Raw genomic sequence first — 20,015 nt, forward strand, 5'->3', positions numbered from 1 at the left:
TAGCAAATATGACAAAAAGTTACTTTTATAAGACTTACCAACTGCAGCTTTAACAGCTAAGGTAAGATATTTCCTCAGGAGAGGATATAGACCAAAACAAAGCTATAAGAAGAGCAAATTGGATTTACATTCATTATAATAAAATGATACAATTATTTTGTATATAAGTGTTTTGTTTAGAGCTTGTTTCTGCAACTCCAGAGTGGCAGAAAAGACACCAAAATGGACACACCTTTTTAGCCAATGTCATTCCAGATCAAAACTGCAAGTTTTATACTTATTTTTGCAATTTATGGTCAATAAACCTCATTTACTTGAAATTATATTCAATTTTTGAGTAAAAACATGTAGGGAAAGGCACATCAAAGGTTGTGATGAAATCGGGTTTACACACCTGTAGCTCTGAAGTTGTGCGTGTTTGTGTTACTTTATGGGGACCTTTTCAGGTGCAAACACCAACCTTGTCAGGACCAGTAGTGTTTATGGGGACCAAAGCCCAGCGCTAACGAGGCAAAACGTTGTTTCTGTGGTCCTGGTTAAGGTAAGAAGTAAGGTGTTAATTGGTTATTGTTAGGGTTTGGGTTAGGCTCTCCACAATGAATGGAAGCCAACGCACTGTCCTAACAAGGATAGCTGTGTAAACTTGTGTTGGTGTGTGTTCATCTGCTGGAAAGCACAATAGTGTGACCCATTGGCCCAGTGCACCATCTAGTGGTGGCTGCATCATATTTGACCCAGGGATACCACAGATGCAATACATTTGAACACTCACAGTTTAATGAGGAGTGATAAGTGTAGTATGGGAGCATCCATGTTATTTTAAGGCAAATAGATGAAAGAAACTCATATTTCTGATACATTTGAAAATGGGTCACATCATTAACAACAGGAGGGTAAAAGTTTAAAATGTTAACCTCACTCACCAAATTCTCTTAACCTCCTTCCAAGAGATTCAAATACAGTTACAAAAACAGTTGCTAAAAGTTTTTTTTTCTTTTTTTCATTTTCCAATCTGAATTACACTATTTTTTCTCTTGTGTTTTGTAGTCATTGTATATTCTCACTTTGTTTTTTTTATGACTGCAAATAAACACTTTTCCATACTTTCCATTTCTGTTTGGTTCATGCACCACAGCAGAGATCCAGACAAGGAATGTCAGTTTAACTGGATTCAGCTGTTATTAACTGTGTAGATTAGTTTACTGAGGCCCAGAGCCAATTAGTTTACAGTCATACGGGACATAACTGGAAGCCAACATTCACTACACAGAACATATGACTGCAGGTCACAACCTGGCTCAAGGGAAAGACAAAATGTGGAGACATTTGACCACCTGCACCAAACAAATAGGGGGCAGTGTATAAGTCCCTTTTTGACTATAATTCTGGCCAAATCTTACATATTGCACCTTTAAAGTACAATACATTTATTTAAAAAGGCTAAATTGAGTATGAAGTCAGTTTCTCTGTAGCGTGTGGATATGTGAACATGTAAAAGTGTAAGTAAACACAAATCAATCAAAGTCCAAGCAAACCAAGTAACTGCTCACTCACCTGTTGCCTATGTGATTAATCACATCAACCCAGCTGTCAGCCATCAATCTCCAGATCCTAACAACCTCACCAAACAGGAAATTGGTCTCGTGGCCAATGACCCATCACAAGCTGTAGTGTTTTATGTCCTAACTCTTTGGTTTTACAGTAACACTTCTTTCTCTTTGCTTTGTAAAATGGTCTTTGTCTTTAATATCACTGATTATTTTATCTTCATTGAATGTTAACATATAAATTGAAATGTTTGCTTTTCATCAACATTTTTTTGCTGTGGAGCATCTTTGAGTAAGGTGCAGCATCAAAAGAAAGTATCTCTTTTACAATTGTAAATATCTGAGGAAAGAACAGGAGGCAAGCCTTCACCTGTAGGCATTTATTAAATATCAAAACATGTTAAATTACAAAGTATAGTTGACCAAATTTTTCAAATACTGTCTGCATATTGTTTTTGGTAAGAAGAAAAAAAGAAAAGAAAAAAAGACCAGAAATTTCATCTCAGTAGCTAAATAAAATTCTGACAGACATTTACAGGCTTAAAGACCAAATCCAAGGTTTCATCAGTCGTCTTGGTGCGTCGTGGTCTAAAAGCGTGAAACCCTGAGAGAAGTCATGGCACATGGGTGACAAGGATTAACAGATTTAGTTCAATCGATCAATCGGCACCAATAAGGCCACAGGGAAACACATTAAAATCCAGTGTGCAAATTACAAAAAGATTAAAGGTTAAAACATCGGTTTCTAAAGAGCAAACAGAGAGAAGGAGAAACACTTATTTTGTGTGAAGGCGAAATTGTTAAAATTGTGCAACCTTGTGTTCATTTACTTTGTCAGTTTTTGCCTTTTGGTTTGTGAACTGCATCTTCAGTTTACTGACCTCATGACCCCCTCATTACTGCTGGCTGAACCTCAAATGTAAAGGGGACAAATGCCACGTTTAGATTTAGCCTCAAACATAAAATCAATACCTAAAGTTTGTCTTCCAAATTTGAAAATCAAGTTTAAGACGTCTATGTCTATTAAATGTCTGTCCTGTCTGTGTAGTTTAAAACCAAACTACAAAAAAAGAATTTCTGAGTAGACATGTTTTGTTTTGGATGCCAGGTGGATTAAACCATGCTGGTATCATCACTCAAAGTGTCCGCAGATCAAATGTCTTGCTGTGGAAATTTGTAGTAGTTTATGATTCAGTGCAAACAGAAATGTGCAGAAGAGAGAGGCATTATGAAGCATCCACAGCTACATTTTAGTTATCATAAAACATTTGAAAGCAATCTGATGTCACCATTTGTGATTTTTTTTTTAGTCCCCTAACCCTTGACCACTTTCAGTGATTGTTAAAGATAACTTTAAGTGTTTAATACAAGTGGCATTAGTTGTCAGGAAGAAATGCTCCCAGTCTCTGTACAAAACTTTAAAAATTGAAATCCACTTGAAGAGTGTCAGTGATATAATCCCTCTGTCAGCACCAAACGTGAGTAACATTGCTCCTGATCACCAGAATCATGCTGCATTCCTTGTCTCTTGGCAGTCTGAAGCTGCACACGTCCAAACTGCGTGACAGTGATCGCTCCCGTTCTAGTTCACACTGAAGAGCCTTTAGACGAACATGGCGAGGGCATCCACGGTTTTACAGGAGCAGAGGTGTGTGTTCTCCTGCCGGCTCCTCTCGCCTGGTGAGCTGCCGCGCTCTGGCCAGGAGGCGGCTGGGCAGCGAGGGGAAGTGGTGGCTCGGGTCGAGGACGTTGGTCTTGCGGCGCTCCCGTTCCTGCAGCCACATGAGGTACGGGCTGGGCGGGAAGAACGGCCGCGAGCGCTCGCGGTACAGCTGCAGGACGATACCGCAGACGCCGAGCACCACCCACACCGTGATCATTACGTAGTCTGGGTGAGAGTAAAGAACACATGAAGACATTTTCAGAGAGTTTAATAATCTCAAGTGATATTTCAGCCTGTTTGCTTTCAGTTCAACATTTAAAGCTGATTTTTGTGCACTCACCGATGGTTTGGAACGGCACGTCTGTGAACACTGAGCTGAAGTTGTTGTTGAGGAAGCGTTTGAGGATGTTCAGGGTGATGTAGGACAGGCTGGTGTAGATGTAGGCATTGATAGCCAGAATCACAGCGTAAGCACCCACAACGCCGCATGTGGTGATGTTTCCCTGATATGGAAGAAACAGAAAACATCAGTAACTCTGATTACATGAAAAACACATTTATTTAAAACATCACTAAAAGCTGGAATACTGGAAAGTTAAATAATGAAACAATATCTTGAATTTGTTTTTATTTTGAGTTTTCTGTTCATACCTGCAACAAAAAGATCAGTTTTTGTGACTGTGTATTTGTCAGTTGTGTTGTGTTTCTTGTTTATTTTGCTTTCCTTTGCTAATCTCTGGGTTCAATGTGCTTACTTTATTTATTTTTGTCTGTTTGTCTTGTTCTGTCCAAGTTGGTCAAAAGTTACAGCGTGTGTGTGTCACAGCGTCATTCTTCATACGACCACTAAATGGTCCCAAAGTAAGGAACTACCTGTCTCTTACCTCTCTGGGCCAACGCACGAAAAAGAGCGGGACGACAATCATGATCGAGCAGAACGTCACCCAGAAAACAACCTCTGAATGCCGAAACACATCAAGGTCACCTGAAGAGGAACCACAATACACATAAATACATGTACTTATATATATATATATATATATATGTATACACCATTTCTTCTTCACTGTGTTTTCTACACGTGTTTTTTCATACCGAGAGGAGTGAACATAACAGTGGAGGCGATGAGGAAGCCGAGCATCAGTCCGACCACCACGACGCAGGCCATAACTGAGCCGAAACGCCACCAGCTCATCACCAGGAGGACCCCGCCCACCACGCCGATCACTGCCGACAAGGCCAGACGGACTGTAGAAAAGACGCATACGCACATGTTCACTGTCAGCAAAATCTACACACGAGATATTAAATGTTGTATCTCTTTTTGATGCTTTTAGGGGGCGCAACAGTTAGAAATCTAGTGGTTTGAGTCATGTGAAAGTGAAAAAACACTCACTGTTATAGTCCAGGTCTGTGGTCCTTGTGATCAGCACGAAGAAGAAAAACGCTGCAAAGCTGAACCCCATGCAGAACAACTCTGCAGGACATAGAGAGAAAGTGACAGAAGAGAAGAAAAAGAATGAAAAAGATAAAAAAGAAACAGGAGCAGGATTACAATACAACTCAAGAAGCAGCACACACACACACTCACACTCACACTCACACACACACACACACACACACACACACACACACACACACACACACACACACAGGCCTGATCGATCTTTGAAAACTATTAATAACTCTTCTGTAAATTCAGCAGCTGGAACAGGATGAAAAGCACATGCTCCAGCAGACATACTGTATCATATCTTCTAACTCCGTCACCACCGTCAGACTGATGAGAGACTGCAGAGCCAGATCACAGTCATGGGTTCAGTTTGGAACAAATACATTTGTGCATCACATGTGAGGGAGACCACATGAGAGGCAGAACACCACCAGAGCCAAAGAGCTTTGTGAAATGTATTATACACCTTATATACTGTGTGTGTATGTATACCTACTAATGGAAGCCAAATGTGTGTCCACTACACCACAGCTTTGCTTCTATTGGAGTCATTTTGTAGTTTCAATGAAGACTTAAAAACATGAACTCATACATTGTGTTGACTTGAAGGTGAACCTGATGTTTACATTCAGAAATAAGTTCTTCTAAAGCAGGACTAGGATGTGAGACTAAGGGCTGGATTCTTGGACTTCTTAGCTCATAAAAAGAAAGTCACACTCCAGCTGGACAAGAAAGTGTGGACATCATTAATAAAACACATCCACAAAGTCTAACAGGATAATGGAGTGGCTGAAATCACTGGTGCCGTACATGTATGTAAAATAAGAAAGAGTGTGTTAGCTTGAGTCACCCTGGGTTTAGTATCATGAGGGAAACTGAGCTCAAAGCTGAACACTACAAACAAGAATGGACACATAATGTTAATGATGTATATTGTCTTGCCGGCAGCTTGTCTAACAGGGATAATGGAGTGGCTGAAATCACTGGTGCGGTACAGAAGAAAGAATTCACACCGGTACAAGAAACTCAGAATTGTGAATCTGATGGTGTTAATAGGTGTTAATAATGTATGTTGTCTTGCTATTAGCTTTTTTATAGTTAGTTGATCAATTGTGTCTTTTAAATTTGACTGTTTTTATTTCCTGTTTCAGACGCTGAGGTTTAACTCTGTTTATGACAGTGGAAAAGAGATCTGAATAGGGAACACTGCTCTCAACTTTACACAGAGTGCAACGTGGGACTTGCTTAGTCAGTTTTGGGGTTGTTTAGTGGACTTGTGTGTTCATACTCTGGTATGTTGATACTCTGTCAGTGTGAACTTTTAATCTGCTTTCTGTTTGGGTTAAATGTGTTGGGCTGTTTTCAGTTCTGGTCATTAGAACCTTCTCCGTGTCAAACACAAAGTTCATAGCTGAGGGATTCCTGTGTTACCTTAGTACAAATGTTGTTTGTATCACCATAGCAACTTACGGCACATGGCTGTGTTGTTTCTGCAGTCATGCTTAATTTTATTTCCATCTAATTTATCCAGGCGCCCCTACTGTCAGTGGTGACTTTTACTTGTTTGTTATGTTTTGTGTAACTTTAAATGCTTCATGCAGTACAACACATGTATTCCTACATTTAGAAAAGGAATCTTGTAACTTGAAATTCACAAACATGTCTTATGTTAAGACAAATCACTATACACTCTATAGATGTGTCTAACCACTCACCACATTTGAAGAATCGGTGCCCAAAGAAGCAGACGAACAGGCCTGCCAGGCCAACGATGGTGAAGAAAACCTTTGTTGAAGGCTTTCCTGAAAATTAGGAAAAGATAAACATAAATCATTAACTATTAGCTAAAGGTCAAACCTTCTCTCATTGTGCACCTTCAATAAGCTGTAATGTGATTTCTGAATTAATAACACAGTGTTTTATTTACAACCTACCACAACTTCTCTTATTTTTAATATTGAAGCTGCTTTTGTTTGACAAGTCAAAACAAGTTTTCAAAGTGGAATAGTGAAGAGCCAGCCTAGAAGTTGTTTTTAATTTGCACAACCTTGTCAAAGGCAGCAACAACACATTAATAACAAACCAGTAAGAGGTTTGGGAGGCTCACCGAGTGTCTGACAGCTGTCAAGAGTGGAAGCAAAGCTGCAGGCGTACGTGTGGACGGGGATGTACGAGGCAGTGGTGTTTAACACCGGGTCTCTGACAATGATTGAGAAGATGACGCCCTGGCCGGGGATGGAGTTGAACACCGCCATGCTCTTCTCTGTTGATGTCAGCGTCATGACCTGAAGGGAGAGAGATGAAGAGTTTGAATAGAATCAAAAGGAATGTCAATGTTAATGTTTCATTTTATTAATATCTTGCTAGCTAAACATTAATCAGCACTTTCCTCATCACTCTACCCCCCACCAACAGATACAAATGCAGCACAATTTGAGTAAAACTGAATAAGGTAAATCATTGTGTTCATTTTTCTGCTGCCCACCCGTTTGCCGTTCTTCATCAGGCCCTGGATGTCTGCCATGGCCTGAATGCCACTGAACAGGTTGCGCTCAGATAGGTCGTTCTCAGGCAGGAAGTACTGGTACACGTCATACTGCAGCCGCCAGCGTGTGTTGCTTTCTGTCGACGTGTCGCAGGCTGGTGGAGTCTCACCCCTAAAACAGCATGCACAATTAGGACAATTCAACCCACTGCTTATTAAGTCTGAACTTTGCTTCAGTTTAACTAAAAAATAAATACATCTAAACTTGATTTAAATCTACTTATGTTTGAATGTCATTAAATTGGCACACCAAAATCAATGAGTAAGTGAGAAGAGGAAATGACTAAAACTGAAACTTCACTTCACATAGCACTTAAATAATACCATTCTCTGTAATTCAGTGGTTTATCAATGAGGTGTATGAACTACAACTGTGGTTAAAATGCTGACAGCCAGTGAATAACCTGTGGAAACAGTTGCATGCGCCCCTGCATGTGCTGTATCAGTGGGTCTCACAGCAAACTCAATCATGACATTTTAGTGGTGTGGTAACCTTTTTATCACAGACAGCCTTTACGCTGCACTAATCTGCACATAGTATAGCATACATAATAAATAATAATATTGACAAGTTTTAAGTTCCAGTCTTGCAGTGGATGCTGTGGAGGCTAAAAACTACCTGACTCTTGAAGATTTAAGGAGAAGTTCAATTCCTCCATTCTGGTGTTTACTTCTTTGTTGAGTGTTGAGTTGTTTGTGGTAAATAAGCAGCTTCAATAAAAGCCCCTTTGCTAAACCACTAGGAGCTGAAGCTTCAGTACTGTTACCATGGTTACCTATAGTTTAATATGGGGGCGCATTCATTTATAACAGCAAACAGATCCAGTTAAGCGAGTTAGACTCTCAAATGATTTGTTAAATAAAGAGAGGAGGGCTTCTACAGTTTGTTTTCATTCTCCCAGCTGACAGTAGTTCCTTTATTTCTACATTGCAAATGCTAAGCAGCTCTTTTAGCATATGGTGTGTTCATGAAAAGTGACAAAATGACAATGTAGTGAACCAGCATGTAGTACACCAGCTTATACTGGTAGGTAGGTGTGGTCATGCAGTGGACTCAACAGATAATAATAAATGACACCAGTCAGACACGTCAAACAAGTCCACTCTTAAACGCTTCAGCTGCGGCCGGAGACGGTTAACAAAGCCTCCAGTATTTATCCAAACGGACCGTTAGTAACGAGCTGAAAACAACATTTGCTGCATTATACGCTGTTTATGCTGTTTAGGATTTCCAAAAAAAGTGCACAAAAAGGCGCATCAGTGTCTGACAACTAGTAATTGAGTCAGTGGAGAATAAGTGGCATTCATGGGGCAGCGGGCTCTGTGACCACGTGGCTATAAAGAAACAATACATCTGTATATTTATTGTAAGCAAAACCACAACAGCCACTGGGATAAGGAACTGAAAATTAACAGCAAACATGCTGAAAACTACTCTTCCTCAAAAGCAGCAACCGCTCAAATAAACAAGTTGAGATAGTGTAGGCTGTGCTTACACAAGGCGCACGTAACAACATCAAGTGATTTAACAAGTGAATCAGGTCTGCTTTGTAACACATAACAGACATTCTTGAGAAAGTGGAATGAATACTATCGGCTAGAGCGGAGGAGGAGGAAGAGGAGGAGGAGCTGTGAGAGACAGAGGTCAGAAGATTGTTTCAAAGTAAACAAACATGTTAGGCGGTTGGACGACAGGTCCGTACAGATGTGACTTGTGCACAGGGTTTTTGCTGCCAAGAGCTGAGTAGGCTGAACAGGAAGTAGGGCAGACTGACTATGCCTGTCGGTGAAGTGTGTTACCTCTCGTATCCTAAGTTTGCCGGTGCAAAGCGGATGGTGGTCTCGTAGAGGTTGTAGTGGAGATAGACGTTCGGGTCGATTTCCAGGTTAAACTCTATGTTACAAGCTCCGGGCACCGGGTCTAAAACAGGGGGAGATGATGATGGATTTTATTAGACTTTGTATCACTTGAGGCTTAGTGACATCCTGCAGAGTCAGGATGACTTACTGTGTGATGACCACGCACAATCAAGACCAGTTGTCACTCGTGGCTCCTCAAGTCACACAATCACGACAAACTGACATTTGTGGGGAAAGAAGTCCCTTTTTTGAATTTTGCAGAAGCAGTTTTTCACAAGCAGTGATGTGCAACTTCCTCGTTTCACAGGTCTCATGCAAAACTGAGTTGAGAGGAAAAACTAATCGGTCAGAGTGGCAAAAGGAGGGTTTACCTGTGCTGGAGTACGGCAGGATGACCCCGGTGCCTGCCACTGTCTCACCGTCGGGAGAGAACAGGAACAAGGAGAGGGACGTCTGGCCCGGCTGGAGAGCTGACAGGAGGCCCGAGTCCACCGCTGTCAGAGAGAGACCTGTGCCAGGCATCTGATCCAAGCAGAAAAAAAACATTATGTAAACAGATGTAGAAACAATATGCAAAAGCAAATATACAGTATGATCAAAAACACCTCAAATAATCATCTAATAACCCTTTGCAATCCGGTACGTTTAGGAGTAAAACCTACTTAGATTACTAACCAATGAAAACAAGTTAAGAATGAAACAATAACCATAGGACTGTCACAATTATTACATCATTGACTTATCGTACAATAACTCTTATCATACGATACATGGACATGTCCTTGCTCTTTTTTTTACCTCAATATTGCCAAACTTCACATTAGCAGCTAAGAGGCTATTCATGTCACATTGGCTAAGCGAGTAATGTCCTCCATTCCTCACTGTGTACGTCCTGAGTGGAGACTGCAGAAGCGAGCAGCGCTGCTTATATGGAATTAAAGGTAAATAACTCTGTCCTGACCCATAATAGCAGTCAGTGTTTTTATGGAAGTGTAACGCCCACTCTCCAATCCCACCTCCTGCCCCCCCCTGTATTATTATGCTATTATATTATCATTATATCAGTGGTATGAAATGATTTTCAAATGACAATAATATTGTTTATCCCGATTATTTCCGAGAGAATATATCGTCCAATACAAGTAGTTATCATGACAGGTCTAAATAACCACACGTCCCTAAAAATGTAGATGATTGACTAAACTCTAAAATAAATAGTGTGCCAGGAAACAAACAAGTGATACAAAGTGTCATCAGTACCACACAGACTATGGATGAAACAATCTTTTCAAAGCAATGAATGACAGGAATATTTCCTGCTGTGAAAACATCACTACAGTCATTTCTTTGTTTAACAGATTACTGTTATTAACTTCCACGGCCCTCACTGATGATAAAGGAGTCACTGCGGTTTAATATCGACTAGGACAGTGACATTTTTTAAAATAGCTGAACTTGTGATGAAGCTAATGCAACCCTGCCCCTAGTCACCAAAAGGTCAACAGAAAATCATACGTGGACTCTCTGGAAAATAGCCCCCTTCACCTCTACAAAATGTCCTGAATAAGCAAATTCTATTAGTTACTGAATAACTCATGCAATGAAATTGAATTTATTTTGTCAGTGGCAGGGCAGCTGACAGGTTCAAACTAGTTCAGATGGATCTAGTTCAAAGAATAAAGTCTGGTGATCTCCTAGATTTGATTTATTGCCGACAAATCCAAAAACTAACAATTAATTGATGCTGGTATTGCCTAATCTGACTGTTGCACTGACACTGACATGTTTCTCATTAAGATGAACACACTGTCCTGTACTATACTCGCAAGTAACCAACTGTGTATTAATCCACATTTGAAAGTAGTCCATAACAAATCCAATATTTCCTCCTTTTTTTTTTTAACATTAGCTAAAAACTACAATGCACATTACACGCCTTAAACTCAGATTTTCATTGAGCACAGAAACTTTCCTCCTTCAGCAAAATCAGTCTAGTTTCAACAAGAACATTTTTTGACTGGAGGTGAACTTTAAATAACATTAATATGATATTAAACTAACAATAGATAAGTCCAAAACACATATTTACACAAATTGCATTAAATTCAGATCAGGCTTGATCAAAGTTCACTGATTCGACTGACGGTATTTGTGTGTTTTTAACACCTTCGAGAGTGTCACACAGCCCATCACATCCTGAACCGCTAAACTCCCGCTTCAAATGAACTAGTTAGCGAACAACAACAGGATGTGTGATGCTGAGTGGGAGAAACGATCAAGACCCAGGTCTCAACTGACAGCTGTAGATGTAAAAAGCATTTATCATGTGGGCTACAGCAAGACACTTTTGTCAGTAGGTTAACAGAGCCTCATTAAGAAATATAGCAGTGGCATTTTAGTATCACAACCAAACACTTAATTACATATGTTGATTTCCATTGATATATCTAATTACGTGAACACCCAATCTAACCTGAGCTTAAAACACACTGATTAATAGTTTGTTTGCTTTTTTCGCCACATAAAGGAAAGATTTGGGAGATGGGGGGTGGGGTGATTTACTGTCAAAGATGTCTGCTTGGTTTGGTATTTTAATATCTGCTTGTAAAAAAGCGCTTACAAGACGCTGGCTGCTTCCTGAACCCCCTCCAATACAAGAATGGATAAATATGGTAAATTATATTTATGTTATGGAAAGTATTACTTTCTCTCTCTGTCTCAAGAAAACTGTATCTAGGAAGTGATGGACTAAGTGAGTCAAATATGTAAAACACCTACGACCATATGTAAAGCTCTTGTTTTCCTGCCTCTGATTTTATTTTATATAGATTTGTTTTGGTACCCCATCTTTTCTTTTAAATATGTATTTTTATTTAATATTTTCATACCTCTCCTGGACTCACTCCTTTTATGGCTCTTATGCACACACTTAATCTCTCCCAAACGGTATAAAGTTAATAAATCATGAAAATGTATGGATAGCAGAAGAGATGATACTATCGGTTTGATGAATGTATGTATTACAATCTGCAATCCAAAAATAAATAATAATAAAAAAGAAAGAAAAAAGATCTCTGCTGGGTGTGAGCCATGGACATGGCTGTAAAAGGAAAATTTCATTCAAATTTTGAGATAACATTTAGAATTGGTATTGAAGTCAGATAACAAGCGCGATATGGTGATGCAGACGGTGAAGAGTAAGGAAGTCAGATAACAAACGCGATATGGTGATGCAGACAGTAAAGAGTAAGGTAGCATTAACCAGGAAACATCTTCAGATATTTTGCATATTTTCAGCGAGCAAAGCTGAATTCCTGTTGTGTGAGGAGCCTGGCAGTATCTGAGCTCTGTGCCAACATAATATGACTCTCAGCCCCGCTGCTTAAATACAATAACTCCTTTGTATGAAGCCAGTGTTGTTCAGACAGTGCTGGAGTGGGTAGCGATACTCCATTCGATCTGGTTTCTACTGAATTTATCTGATGCTCCACAGCGGCAGCGCAGCGTCGAACCATTTCAACCACGGCTGTGTAAAAGATTTACAGCGTTACACACATGTACACATGCTATTATTATATACTCATTAGTCAGCAACAGGAAACACACACAAAAGTGGGTCCACCTAGTTCGTAATACACCAACAGTTCTCACACATGCTGAAGTTGACTGATCTATATAAAAAGAAAGTGATGAGTACCCAGAGAAAATAAATAACATAAACATAAAAAGGAGATCTTGTGGTGTACCGCTTTGAGTGAACGAGAGTGAGACTAATAAAAAGGCAAAAAAGGAAATTAGTGACAGAGAGATAACAATATAAACTGAAGTGTGTGTGTTGACTCTTTATTAACCTTCCGCTTTATTAACCTTCCGCTTTTTTCTCTGAATTTCCTTTTGAGTTTTGGTAGTTTTGGTAGCTCATCTCCCGTTGTGTCGAGCTTTGACGTTCATTTGCGTCACGCTGACTCTTCTTTTCCCAGGGAGTGATGTTTTTCTGCTACTGAGATGTGTTTGTTTTCTGTTGAAAAAATCAAGCCGGGCTAAATTAAGCCATCGGTGCAGCCCAGACCCTCAACCGGCTGCTCCCTTGAGACTTCTGGGACTGACGCCAGGAGGTTTTCCCCCCTCGGGTGCTGCCCTGTCTGCTGCTCATGACCATTGGACTGTATGTCAGCTGACTGCAACTTCTTACTCAGAGAATCAGACAATCTCGCTTACAAAGCCTCATTCATTAATCGGAAGTAGATGTGACCGCCTGCTCGTACGCTACGAAGCATACCTACAATTTCATAGTTTGCTTTGCGTTTTTACTGCTTCACATGAGCGTGCTGCTAATAGAATCACTCAATTAAGGACGGTGGGAAAAACTAAAGAAAACAATTTGACTTGCTGATTTAGCAGAAAATAACACATCTTAAACTTTTACCATCTATGAACTTTCATCTTCTATTATAGACCTCACTAATGTCTGTACTGTGAAGTTGATGGAAGTAGTCAAACCAATATAAAGGAAAGATTCATGTGTTTTAGCATGATGTGGATTTGTGAGAGGCTAAAAAAGTATAGTAGTAAACTCAGTCCACGTGGATTTTCCCTTTAATGTAACAACCATCTTAGCTGTGTGACATCTTGGACTTGTGTTGGTGGAAAAACCGGCACAGTACGTGCCAAGCAGGTAGTTTTCGGATCTGAAAAGTGAAGCCAATGTGGAAGTGCCTTAAACCTGAATTCTCAATAATGGCCATCAGGAGGCAACTCCACTGGCTCCAAAAAGAAGTTTGATTTTATAGATTAACTAATTGATTGTTAATCCGTGCATCTTGTCTAAAGTCTCCCCAGATAAAAGGGGGAAATTTGTCTGCTAGTTTTTTGTCACAGAACAGAACACGAGCAGAAAAGTGTAGGTGTAATATTCACAATCCGTCCACATAGTGACCTACACACTGTCGCTGCAAGTTTACCGTCGTGAAATCATGTCTCAAACTGTTAAGGCAGGTCGGCACTTTCTCACCGTGGTGTAGGAGAGCGTTGCGTTGCGGTGCTGCGTGTGGAACTGCAAGGTGACGAAAGCGACATCCGAGGAGATCCTGGACACCACCACCTGCACCGTCTCATTCTGAGAGACGTTCACATTCTGGAAGGTTCCCGGCAGGAAAATGACCCGGTCTATGGCAGAGAGGGAAAAGACAGATTTATTCCCATGAATCACGTGATTGTGATTGTGATTGTACTGCAGTAGATTGAGTGTAGTGTGCTGTAAACTGTTCTGTTACAGCATCACCATATACCCTGAGCTGTATAGGCTCAGGCTATCTTAGATATATTAATTGCTGATTCTTTAAATTCAAAGCTTAGAAGCAAATAAGCTCATACATTTTTGAGCCAACAATATAATACCAAACAAGCTTCTGTAAGCATTTAGACAAGGGCTGGGTGATATTGACAAATCAAATATCACGATAATTTTGATCAAATACCTCAATATCGATATATATTGCGACAACATTGTGGGGATGACTATTGGTGCTTTCACAAAATATTTACACAATGAGATTTTTGATAAATAATCATCAGTAATGTGGATATAATGACTAAGTGAGTAAACGCAAATAATAGAAGAGCTAGAACAGTCTGATAAGTTGGGAAAAATTACATTGTTTTACTGTAATGCACCTTTAAAACCATGAAAAAACAACACTTACAGCATATCACAATATTACGACATCTAGTCTTGTATCACAATATCGATATAATAACGATATATTGTCCAGTCCTAGTTTAGACCGCGATGGGTGCTAAAAATCTGCTCTTTAAGGTGAGTTAACTATTTAATGCTAAAAAAACATTGAGATAGTCAAGTAGTTAATGGCGCCTTTCCACTACACAGTTCCAGCACGACTCGCCTCGGCTCGCCTCGACACGGTACGGTTCCAGAACAGACCTTTTCCATTACAAATAAAGTACCTACTCAACGTGGGCGGGGTCGTCATAGCACGACTCCGCGAAACTGCCGTGACTTCGTTTTATACGCGACACAAAACACATAAACAATGGAGGACATTGAGGCAGTGGTGTACTTGCTGTTGTATGAGGCTTTTTGTCACACACAAAGCAAGAAAATTGAGCCGTATGGCTGTAACTATGGTTGTAACGCTGCTGCCGGTATTTAAAAATGCCGGGTTTGATTCTTGTGTGGGACGGCTCGTGACGCTTCCAGCGACAACTACCAATCAGCGGCCAGCAGTGTGTCGACGTCACATTTTAGAACCTCACCAGAGCAGGTACTATAAAAAAGTATCAGGTACCAGGTACTTTCCCTAGTGGAAACGCAAAAAGAACCGAGGCGAGTCGAGGCGAGTCGTGCTGGAACGGTGTAGTGGAAAAGCGCCATAAGTTAGTTGGTTGATACTGACTCATATGTAACATTGCTAACAAATAAAATAAAGCTTTACATGTACAAGTATGAACTACTGCTTGAAATAACCTCACATTGAAGTCGGGTTTTACAGACAGTTTTCTGCATCTTTGCTCCAACAGAGACCGATGACAGTGAGTGGGACATTTTAGATAATGTAATAACTAAGTCACTAGCACACTGATGACATGGAAACATATAGTATGACTGGCACATGGAAAATTAAACTTTTAAGCAGTAAAAGTAGAGTAGACAAGTTATTTTTGAATGAATGTTGAATTTAATTAGAGGCAAAATTGAAGATGAACCTCACATTGACTCCCCTGTTATAACTTTAACTTTTAATGCTTCCTTCACATTACATTGCATGTCACACCACTACTCAGCGTTTAGACGTACGCAATATTAAGTTAAAGTGATTACGTTTGTTTTCCGTATCGGTTCACTTAAGTTACATCAAGGACGAACAATGGCTGATTGTATCGGACACAAGGCAATATACAGTCTACTGTAAATTCTCTGACATAACGGATAGCAGCTCTGCCTGCTGGTATGAAGCCAATGAGGACCAGGTCAGTAGCACATTGGTGAGGGGTATTGCATTAAAGCTGAATGAGGAAGTGTTCTGAGGGACCTCACTGACATAATGACATACCATCAGCATCAGTTTATTGGTTCACATGGGCTGCCCACACTGTAATATGCTGTTAAGCTGTCCATTTTGGATGTTTCTTATTGGCTGAAACATTTCTGTAATACATTGGTCACTCTTACACACTTTCAACCTATCTTCAACTTTAACCTGCTAGACTTTTGGACTGGCTGGTATCAAGCAAAGCGTATGTGCCTCTGATCATCTGCTTACGTCATGGCTGGGTTTTTTTTTCTTACTCATGATCTTTCTATTGGAATAAAACAGTAATAATTCATTAACTTCGGATATATAGGCTCTTAAATAAGCATCAAGTGTCAGCCGTATCTGAGCAGGATGTGTGGAGAAACACTTGACTCTCGATTTGTTGGGTGAAACTATCCGTGACCACTTCAATTGACCAAAGCAGCAATGATCTCTCAATCAGATCTGACAAATTAAAATAAAAATTAAAAAACTTCTATGGAAAGTATTTTGCAATAACTGCTTTCACAACAAACCATTTAATCCTTATGCTATCTGTATGTTACTCTTTAACTCAACTTATGGCCACGTGAACCTCACTGTTAATCTTTATTACTGATCACTCTCATTGATTTCATAGCCTCTAAAGTTTGAGGTTTTAACCCTGATAGCTTTTAAAGTTTATCAGCAACAAGCCGATTGTGACCTATAACCTTCCCTAAATACCCGGAACCTATTTGTTCACATGCAATTTCCTGTGACCAACTTGTAACTTTTAGTTTTTGTGTTTCAGTTTGTGTCCAATGATTACTTGACAAGTCAAATCTTACAAATATCTGCTATCCTGCATGGTTTTGTTGTATATTTTCTGGCATATCTTTGTCTCTTTAATAAAGAGGAAAAATGTCAAGAATGAGGACTAATGCTCTGTAGATTTGTGCTGTTTACGCGTGCTGCCTTATCCACGCTGAGTGTTTGCAGGTCAGACTCCGGCTCACGTCCGACCTGCCTCCTCGATTAGACATGTGAACAAGTGTGAAAATGTGGAGGATGGTGTGATGTAGAAACCACAAGTCATAGTTTCTTTTATTGTAAACAATATAAACTCATCTTGAAAATGTTTGAATGTCAATCGGTCAATGTCCTCTATTTAATTATTCATTTAACTGTTCAGTAATTGTTTTTCTTATTGTTATTCATTTATGATTATTTATAGATAGTTACCCTCTGTTTTGGGTGCATCTAAATGTCGCTGACACTAAATGAATTTGTCTGTGTCCCATGATGAGTCTAAATGCTATTTCAGAGAATTTTCTACCCTGATAAAACAGAAAATTCGGAGTGGAAACACTGAAAACTAGATCAAATTCAAAATAATTGAATCCTGGCAACACAAATAAATAAATGAATAAATGAGTGATGACTTGAGTCTAATGCTGCAGTCTGTGACTTTCTACATGCTGACATACTTTATCAGAGACATGGTGGAGCATCGAGTCTTATCAGTCATATATCAGCTTGCTGTTGATATCACAATTTGTTCACCAATCGGCGCAAACTCCACCAGCTTTCACTGTAGCACTTCCTTCCAACACCCAGCGTTTTTGCTTTGGTTTTCAGGTGTCAGACTGTGAACGGTGTAAGTTGAACTGTGAATTTTCCATTCAGATTTAAGCAGCTAAATCACTTCACACACAACTGTACATAAATGATCAATAATTGATGTAATGTAATAACACTGTAACACAGTCTAAAACAGAGGTCCACAAACTTTTTTAATTCAAAGACCCCTAAACTGACACAAATTGGACCCCCATTTGATAAGATATGGTGTAAGGGTCCCCAATAGGATTAGATTTTTAATTTGAGATGTTTTATTACAGAAAGTGTATGAAAACCACGACCAAAATAGTGTGTCATTGTGTTACTTATGGATGAAATTACACCAAAAAAAAGGGTTATTCCTCTTTTTGAACACACTGAAACCCACTCAATTACCACTAAAGGGGACCTACTTTAAGAACCACTGACCTTATAGATAGTGTAATTTAAGTCAGTACAGTGAAGATGTGGAGTTTAGACATACATATATAAACTTGGTTAATTAAACATTTGAAAGTCTGTGAGAAAGTAAATAATATTAAAGCAGCTGAAGCTACTCAACACTGATACAGTATAACATTACAGTAACGTATCTATCTCATAACTAAATTAGCACATATATAAAGCCATATTAACCTGTAACAAAGACTGAGCATGTTAAATAACGTTACTGTAGCTGAGAAGTGAAAGCACATCACTTAAATTGTAACTCACTTTCCACTTGAGCATGAACTCCACACAGCAGCAGCAGCAGCAGCAGCGGACAGCAAACCCAGCGAGACATTTTCCTCTTTACAGGACGACAAAATGTTTCAAACTGTCGGTCAGTGAAGTCATTGGTAGCCTCGCATTCTCCGGTGTTTGGGTAGTAAGACTCCCTGCAAACGCAAAAGCGACATGCTTGACTAAAACGGGAAGGTTTAGCGGGATAGATTTCTCCCTCTGCTGCTCGAACCGCACAACGAAGCTCCGGCGAGGATCTCGTAGTATATCGCGATAGTTCCCGCCCTCCATACGCAGGTTGTGTCGTTAAAGTTCACACTTTTTCATGTCAAGTCACGCGTCTAAATGAACATTGAAATAGGTTTTTCTTTCTGTTTCCTCCGTTTCCAATTGCCATTAGAAGATTACTTTATAATGCACTTACAATATATGTAATAGGGGAGAAAATCTACAGTTCTCCTTCTGTGCAAAATAGCATTACATTTTCTTACCTGAAATATGAAGCTTCAGCCATCCAAATGAGTCAAATCAAGTACAATCTTTTTAGTGCTACAGTCCCTCTTTTTGTTACTATATTTCCACCACAGCTCAACAGGGAAACAGAAGGAGGGAATTTGATGCTAAAAAGACTGTAAATGTATCAGATATCCACTTGGTATGACTAACCCAGACTGCTGAAGCCTCATTTAAGCTTCAGATTAACTTTTAAATTCATTTATGGCACAAAATGACTGTGGATTTTGCATCACTTATACTGAAAGTGCATTGAACAGGAGGACTAACTACAGCAAGGAAGACCTCTTTCAGTGTTCATATAGCAAAATGTGAAACTGTCCTTTAATATTTTTGGCACTTAATCACCTCATCTCAAGTTAACACCAATGAGCAACATTTTTAGAAGCGTCCTTTTTGCTTATGTCTGGTTTTATGTCCACTTATAGCCAGTGGGTAGACTGCTGTGTTTATTGTATTACTTACGTCAATAACTAGACTATTAAAATATAGCACACTAGTAACTTTGAGAGGTTATTGCCTCACCTTTAAGTCTTTAACGACGTGCTTCAACCTTAGCCACGCACTTGTGATTATGGCATGATGGTATAAGCACATCTAGAGTTAAGCTGATTTCTCAAGAACAGAATCTCTAACCACAATAATATACTTGTGCGGAATTTGGTATTACTATTTAAGCTCTTACTTTTCATCATAGTTGGTATTCAATTTATTCAGTCTCTCTGAAACACCTCTAATATGTTTGTGGATCTTGGAAATAGTGGCAGAATAGAAGCTCTACTCTCAGACCATAACCAATCACAACATAAAAAGGCATAATAACATGCATGGTTTTATGTGCACAAAAATATTCTAAAGCAGAAAAAGCTGCCATTCTTGATTGGTTACATATACAGAAATGTACATCAGACATTACAGTAAACATCATAAATCATTCTCACTATTCAACAGAAGAAGATGTTGGCTGTTAAAGCAGATCGTATGTGGGTGAATGTGTTTTCTGTTCCTGTTTTTAAGCTGCCAATGATTATGTTGCAATAACATAACGACTTGTGAAAGATAACCAGATAACCCAAAC

General features: G+C 39.5%; 1 protein-coding gene across 1 annotated transcript; it reads right to left on the reverse strand.

Annotated features, from left to right (window-relative positions):
• Positions 1-1,912: 1,912 nt before the first annotated feature.
• tm7sf3 (transmembrane 7 superfamily member 3) lies at positions 1,913-18,657 on the reverse strand. Its single transcript, XM_062443414.1, has 12 exons — positions 18,416-18,657; positions 14,080-14,234; positions 9,440-9,590; positions 9,009-9,129; positions 7,149-7,320; positions 6,771-6,948; positions 6,379-6,465; positions 4,607-4,687; positions 4,306-4,458; positions 4,095-4,195; positions 3,551-3,713; positions 1,913-3,435 (listed from the first exon to the last, which is right to left on the reverse strand). The coding sequence occupies exons 1-12, from the start codon at positions 18,483-18,485 to the stop codon at positions 3,182-3,184; spliced, it is 1,686 nt and encodes a 561-aa protein (XP_062299398.1). The 5' UTR covers positions 18,486-18,657; the 3' UTR covers positions 1,913-3,181.
• Positions 18,658-20,015: the final 1,358 nt, after the last annotated feature.

This window comes from Scomber scombrus, chromosome 22 (assembly GCF_963691925.1).
Source record: "Scomber scombrus chromosome 22, fScoSco1.1, whole genome shotgun sequence".
NCBI classification, from domain to species: Eukaryota; Metazoa; Chordata; class Actinopteri; order Scombriformes; family Scombridae; genus Scomber; species Scomber scombrus.